Below are 6,484 nucleotides of genomic sequence, written 5' to 3'. Positions count from 1 at the left end.
ATCAGTTTTATAGATATATATTTTAATGATAAAATCACCTAAATATCTGAAAGGAATACAGAGGATCCATGGGGGGTAGGGGGTGAATCAATGAGAGTTTTCGCATTGGCTTGAGCAGATCATGATCTGTTCAGTATCAAACAGTCCGCCCAATATCTGGAGTCAAGTATCTTGAGCGCATTTACGGGACGGACGGATGAGGCACAGCTTTACTCGACAAGTGGGGAGTTTGTGTAGGTCGGTTTAAGAGCTCTCTGGAGGTTTACATTAATTCATCTTTCCCAACAGTTCATCTAGCTCAGACTCGGTGTAAACTGAAATGCGCGGTCAAGTTGTTTCAACGCTTGCGCTGGTGTTGCTGTGGTGTTGCGGGAGCGCGCCGGGTGAACGGGGACAGAAGGTGTCCAGGAGAACACCGAGGACACGTTCCTGTCTGGACTTACCAGAGGAGATTTTGGAGCAGATGTTTGGGAGGCTCTCGGTCGGGGTGCTCAGCGCGTTTCATCACACCTTGCAGCTCGCGCCTCCAGAGCGCCAGAATTTGAGCTGTCAATCAGCGTCTCGTTTAGCGCGCGACAGACCACGTGCCCCAGTAAACTTCCTCAGCCTCTCGCCGTGGGCGTACAGGTAGGGCTCAAGAACCATGGAGACTAGCGGTGGAAATCTTATGGAATTTAACGATTCCGCTTTCTTATCCCTCATAATACGTTAACGATACACTTTTTGCATTCCAGGGTCTGTTTTAGACCCGGTGGAACGTAAACTTATAAAACAGTCATAATTATTATTTTTCAACTAAAACCATACTGTATCTAGTTTTGAATGTTACTGTGTTTTTTAATATGCTATTACTTAAGTTTTCCCCTTTTTATTAACTCTAAACGCCATTTTCTGTAATTTACGCTTCCTCGCCATTGACGGTAGGGGGCGCTATAACGCATCTTCTGAAAGTGTACATATTCCCGACAGGCAAAACAGGAGCAGAAACCGTTTATACTGTTTATGGCAGAAACAAGCGATAGAAGCATTGCTTATGCACGCTGTAGTCGTTGTTTTAATGAAACTTACTCACATTCAAGTGTTGTTAATATAAAAGAATGCATGAAGCTAGAACAAAACGGTTTTTTTGTTTTTGTTTTTGTTTTAAAGCAGAGGCTCTGTTATTTCTTTTGATATATTGCATGTTCAGATATTTATACAACAAAATATTCAGGGGTCCATGAAAGTTTTGTGAAAATTATCAAAAATGCTGGTGGTGGCTGGCATCTAAATAATAATTAAAAAAAATGCTGGCGGGGAAAGAGTTAATAAAATAAATTGAGAAATTCTTTGAAATTTCACATTTTTCAAGAATTACAGCAAAAAACTGTGTAATGCAAGAATATATAGGCTATATATTTATCAATATATATGAGGAATTTTATTTGAATACATCATCAGATGAAAATTTTAAGAGCATATATGATAAATTCCAGTATGAACTCCATTGACTTCAATGGATTTAATTAAATGTATTTGAAACGAACACATGACTGCTGAAAAATTAATTTATGAATTTATGAAACCTACATATTCTTTTTTTCTTTTCTTTTTTTGTTTACAAAACAACATCAATATTATTTTGAAATATTTTCAAACAAAATATATTCATGTTACTTGTGAAAAAGTGATGATAAACAGTTTGAATCTCATTTTTAATGCTGCAATAGTTTAGCAATAGAAATGTGGACTTTTTCTTTTCTAAAACCTCTTTCAATTTTCAAATTTAGTCTATTTGGTCTATGAACTTTTGCTCTATAAACACATTTGTTTTAGTCATTTTATTTTAATTTCAGAAGTATTGTGTGTGCAGGTTTATAAACAAAATGCATTGGGGAGGAAAATGTGTAAGAGTAGGAAAGAGGCTAAAATAATGTATTTTACAGAAGTAATTTGAGACAAATCTAATAGATGTACAAATAAATAAAAAATAGCTGCAGAGAAATTACATGTAAATGTTAACCATAGCCTAATAAATATTTGAGTCTTTCCATGCTTATGCTTGACATGCTTTCTAATAAGTGATTGATTTCACTTAACAAAAAGATGATCAGTTGTATGGAAGTAAGGTCACCTGCAGTAATTCATAATTTCATGTGTAAAGCTAGTTCACTTTCGGGTGGTCAAAACGGACCCGAACACAAAAGGTGTAACAATGTAGGCTAGTTTAAATGGTTATACCTTACAGTTTTTATTAGTCTGAAATTTACAACGTTTACAATTGACAAAGTTTTATCTTTGTACTAAAAACTATGGATTTTTTAAAAAAAAGTAGCCTACCTCTTCTGGGACAAAATGGACCCGTATATGCAATATGAGGTAACTTTTCAGTGCTTATGGTAGACTAGAAATAGTTGGAAATAAGAAAATACATTTCATGAATGCAATCCAGTAATTACCCCCTAACTGTATATTAAATAAAAATACAAAGATATTAAGAGTTTATTCATTTAATATATTTTATTCAGCTCGGTTGTGTGTTCCCCAAACCAATCATATAAGATTTGATGTCTTGCCTGTTTAGCTGCAAGAAAAATAATTCTCTTTTTTTTCATTATTGATCCAAGAATCTCCCATGAGCCAGCGAGGTACCCCCGATACCTCCCTGAGGCTTATTGTTTGTGCAAGGGATGCCTGACCGGGCCGGATGGGGAGGAAAGTGACCGCTTCCGAAGCACCCCAGTGTACATGCCCACCGTCATCCTGCGCCGTACCGGCTCGTGTGTCGGGGGTCGTCATTCCTACACGGAGAGCTACGTGTCCATCGCCGTGGGATGTACGTGTGTGCCATTGTTGGAGAGAGACAGAAAAACACAGAGCAACCCAAGTGTGAAAAGAGTCACGTCTAAAAATGCAGTTTCCAGCACCTTTAGAAAGAATCAACTGAACTGATCCATTTTTAGATTTTTTTTATTCTCTATCGGTAAACTTTTCTTCATATTTTAAAAATTTTTGCTCTCACCAAAATAAAGACAGAACTTGGCACTGCAGACTAGAATCTTCAGCTGTGAGGGCGAGCAAAAGGAAAACTTTCAGTGCCAAAATACAAACATTTACATATCCAAAGTACTTGGGAAAAGCCAGTCAGCATTATGGTGGTGTTAAATAACTAATACAGTCCAGCTGTGTGCAAGTATACAGAAGATCACTAGAATCGTTTCTTTTAAAGGCAAGCATGAGTGTCATAACCATTCAATGGATATCATTTACAAGAATTATTCACTTGACTTTGTGTCAGTCTTCATACGATTACTTTAATAAAAACAACAAGAACACTGGTAACACACAAGTCTAGTGTATGATATATTACATACTAATGCATTTCAAACATTCACTTCTATGCCCATTTTATGCTTAGAAACAAAGTTAAACTGTCTGAAATGGTTTGCTTCAATTCCATGACTGCAACTTTAAAAGATGCAAGCCAGCCAAAGCATAATCAAAGACTGATTGTGAATCTCTGATCAAGGGCCAACTTCTCAGCTGTAATATCTTAGAGTGGGAATATTTATTGTTCCGAATAATCCTCTGCTGATGTTTGACGGGAAAAACAAGGTTCAAACGTTGTCAGATTGAAAGCCTCTTTCATGAGAGAAGGTTTGATTCATAGTTAACGTAGCAGCGGAACTCGTTAGCCAGATTGTGATTGTGTTTCGGTAAAAAACTGCATATCTTCAGATCCATAAGTTTGCCAGCATGCTCCTCCATAATAGCTCCTGTAAGAATAAGGCAAAGATTAGAATACAGATCATGAGCGAGAAATATAACAAGTATATATAACAGTATATATGTGTGTGTACAGAGATGCATTCACTTCCACGTGCCTGTGCAGAGCAGGATTTTGCCCTTAGTGAGGTATTTAACAGTGAGTGCCACCTTGCTGAGACACTCCTCGGACAGATATGGAGGGTCTGCGATGATAATGTCAAAGCTCTGAGGAAGGAGATCCTCAGGGAGGCACAGAGGGTTGTTGTAATCATAAAAGACAAATTCATCTCCATAAACTGCGAAACGTCGATCAAACTCCAGCAAAACGGCAGACACACTATCCGACCTCATGGATTCCAACCGCTTCAGCTTTTGATACACACTTGGTGCACTTATACAAGCTATCCTACAATACAGGAATAGAACATTTGGCTGAGAGGGGACACATACAAGGTCAGTAATATAAATTAAAATTTTTACTTGACAGATTTACAATTTAAAATGTTTTTACACACACACTAGTTTAAACATTTTGGATCAGTAATATTTTTTTTAAAGAAATTAATTCAGCAAGGATGCATTTAATTGGTCAAAAGTGACAGTAAAAACATTTATATTGTTACATGATTTCTATTTTAAATAAATGCTGTTCTTTTGAACTTTCTATTCATCAAAGAATCCTGAAAGAAACACAATATATTAAGCAGCACAACTTTTTTCAACATTGATAATAATATGAAATGTTTCTTAAATAACCAATCAGTTATTTCTTTCAATTATAATGATACTGTTTTTACTGTATTTTTGACTAAATTAATGCCGCCTTGGAGAGCTTCTTCCAAAACATAAAAAATAAATAAATTTGCAGTTAGTAATCTACTCATTTTAGGTAATGTATTCTGACTACTTTTTAAATGACTTTTGACTAGGGGTGTAACGATACCCTCATGTCACGATTCGATACATATCACGATACTGAACTCACGATATGATATTATTGCGATACTCCAAGAAAGATGGTAAAAGGTTAACCAAAAATGTACTGTTGATTAAAATGCTAAATTTTATATTACATTGTGTGTGTAAATGAATAGGTTTGGACTTGTAACCCAATACACAGGACAATAGTGACACCAGAACAAAAATATTCATGATTCTGAAGCTGAAAATACAGAATTATTTTAGACGAATATGCTTACACTCTTTCACTGACTAGATATATTTAAAATAATGTAGGACACTTTTTACTGGTAACATCAGACATTGGGCATTATCAGGAGCCACAAATATTCTCCCATTGCATTATTATACATTATATTCAACATTATATATAGTATTTTAATGTAGTACTGACACTAAAACTCTGTAAACTTGATTTTTTTCACGCACAGTAATTTTCATTTTGGGTGAACTATACACAATACATATTGTCACTATCCACGATACATAGTTATATTTTTGTATTGCGATATATTGTTACACCCCTACTTTTGACCCAACTCGTTTATCACATTGATTTGAATAGGATAATATTGTACCATATTGATATAAAATACAGTCAGAGAGCGAGAAAATGTATTCCATTCTTTGTCATCAACATGGAAATGCATTAAATATTACATTAGTCAGGTTTTCCCAGACTGGGGTTCGTAAGTTTAATGGAAAGCTATAAATAAATCATTTAAAAATAACAAAACAATCAAAATAAATAATTTATTAAAAAAGAGCAACAACTGATCATCTTGTGTGTTGAGTGAAATCATATAGATATGTGTGTGTATATATACTGTGTGTGCGTGTCTATATATATATCAATATATATATATATATACATACACACACACATATATATACTATACACACACATCTATGATTTCACTCAACATACAAGATGATCAGTTGTCGCCGTCTACTGGCGTATCGAGGTAACTGGCAGTAAGTGCAACAGAATCACCGTCACACTGTCCTTGAGTTTTATACATGCAAAACCTATAGCACAAATGTAAAATTTTGACCAAAGGAGCTTGTGACCCACCTTCCATGTTCTCCAGCCTGCTGCATGACTTCCTCCGCTAACCGTGTGGCCGTGTCTTCACTGTACCAGAACTGACTCATGCGCTGTTCACAAACACACGAGCTCAGTAAGCACTTGATGTATATAGAACGATATAACGTATAACAACCAACGAATCATTACGTAAGTAAAGGCACTTCTACTACATTTACTGTACCCAGTCTTCCTCCACGGCACCAACACAGAACTTGTCTGTCTGGGTCGAGTCCAGTTCGGGTCCCGTCCTTCCACTCTCGGAGTAAAACTCCTGCAACGCTGCAAGTGTCGCCGCGGAGAGCTGAGGCACATCATCTTCTCTGTCACTCATTGCAACAGATCCTTCTTCTAACAAAATGACACGGGAACACTGGATAAACATTCAGTACAATGCTAAATCAATAATGATGCTAACAGTTTATGCTAACTGTCGAAAACGATATTTAATATATAGAAGTAACTTTGGTTTTAACCAGACTTTAAACTTACCTTTCTAATGACCGACGCCGTTACAATGTATTGAACCAGTAACTTACACACACAGCACAGAAAACAGCTTCACACGTGTTTGCGCTACGGTGGCCGAGCGAGTACAATCGCGGTAGAAAAGCGAAACATGTACACATGCCCATATTCCCAGAACAGACTACACGTTCACAGACAACATATTGAAAATGTAAACAAAGA

General features: G+C 36.3%; 2 protein-coding genes across 4 annotated transcripts; one reads left to right on the top strand and one right to left on the bottom strand.

Moving 5' to 3' along the window:
* The first annotated feature begins 189 nt into the window (after positions 1 to 189).
* il17d (interleukin 17d) lies at positions 190 to 3,061 on the top strand. Its single transcript, XM_084121225.1, has 2 exons — positions 190 to 627; positions 2,607 to 3,061. The coding sequence occupies exons 1-2, from the start codon at positions 320 to 322 to the stop codon at positions 2,929 to 2,931; spliced, it is 633 nt and encodes a 210-aa protein (XP_083977351.1). The 5' UTR covers positions 190 to 319; the 3' UTR covers positions 2,932 to 3,061.
* Positions 2,934 to 6,380, bottom strand: eef1akmt1 (EEF1A lysine methyltransferase 1). 3 transcript variants are annotated; one of them, XM_084121222.1, is made up of 5 exons: positions 6,287 to 6,380; positions 5,979 to 6,167; positions 5,783 to 5,865; positions 3,864 to 4,153; positions 2,934 to 3,755 (listed from the first exon to the last, which is right to left on the bottom strand). In XM_084121222.1, exons 2-5 carry the CDS (start codon positions 6,126 to 6,128, stop codon positions 3,625 to 3,627), a joined length of 654 nt encoding a protein of 217 aa, XP_083977348.1. In that variant the 5' UTR covers positions 6,129 to 6,167; positions 6,287 to 6,380; the 3' UTR covers positions 2,934 to 3,624. The 3 variants fall into 3 exon arrangements, with proteins under 3 accessions (XP_083977348.1, XP_083977349.1, XP_083977350.1); XM_084121223.1 differs by having other exon boundaries at positions 5,979 to 6,145; positions 6,287 to 6,379; XM_084121224.1 differs by having other exon boundaries at positions 5,979 to 6,139; positions 6,287 to 6,375.
* Between the last annotated feature and the right edge of the window lie 104 nt (positions 6,381 to 6,484).

Source organism: Abramis brama, assembly GCF_963993115.1.
Source record: "Abramis brama genome assembly, chromosome: 8".
NCBI lineage: Eukaryota > Metazoa > Chordata > Actinopteri > Cypriniformes > Leuciscidae > Abramis > Abramis brama.
The sequence above is the reverse complement of the archived record's forward strand: the minus strand, read 5'-3'. Positions and strand labels throughout refer to the sequence as shown.

Bases quoted from the DNA above. Each gene is read 5' to 3' on its own strand.
- il17d (XM_084121225.1), top strand. From the start codon at position 320: ATGCGCGGTCAAGTTGTTTCAACGCTTGCGCTGGTGTTGCTGTGGTGT. The intron at 628-2,606 runs GTAGGGCTCAAG...TATTGATCCAAG, and splicing joins CTCTCGCCGTGGGCGTACAG to AATCTCCCATGAGCCAGCGA.
- eef1akmt1 (XM_084121222.1), bottom strand. From the start codon at position 6,128: ATGAGTGACAGAGAAGATGATGTGCCTCAGCTCTCCGCGGCGACACTT. The intron at 4,154-5,782 runs GTGGGTCACAAG...CCTGTATTGTAG, and splicing joins CAGGCTGGAGAACATGGAAG to GATAGCTTGTATAAGTGCAC. The intron at 3,756-3,863 runs GCACGTGGAAGT...TTATTCTTACAG, and splicing joins CAAAATCCTGCTCTGCACAG to GAGCTATTATGGAGGAGCAT.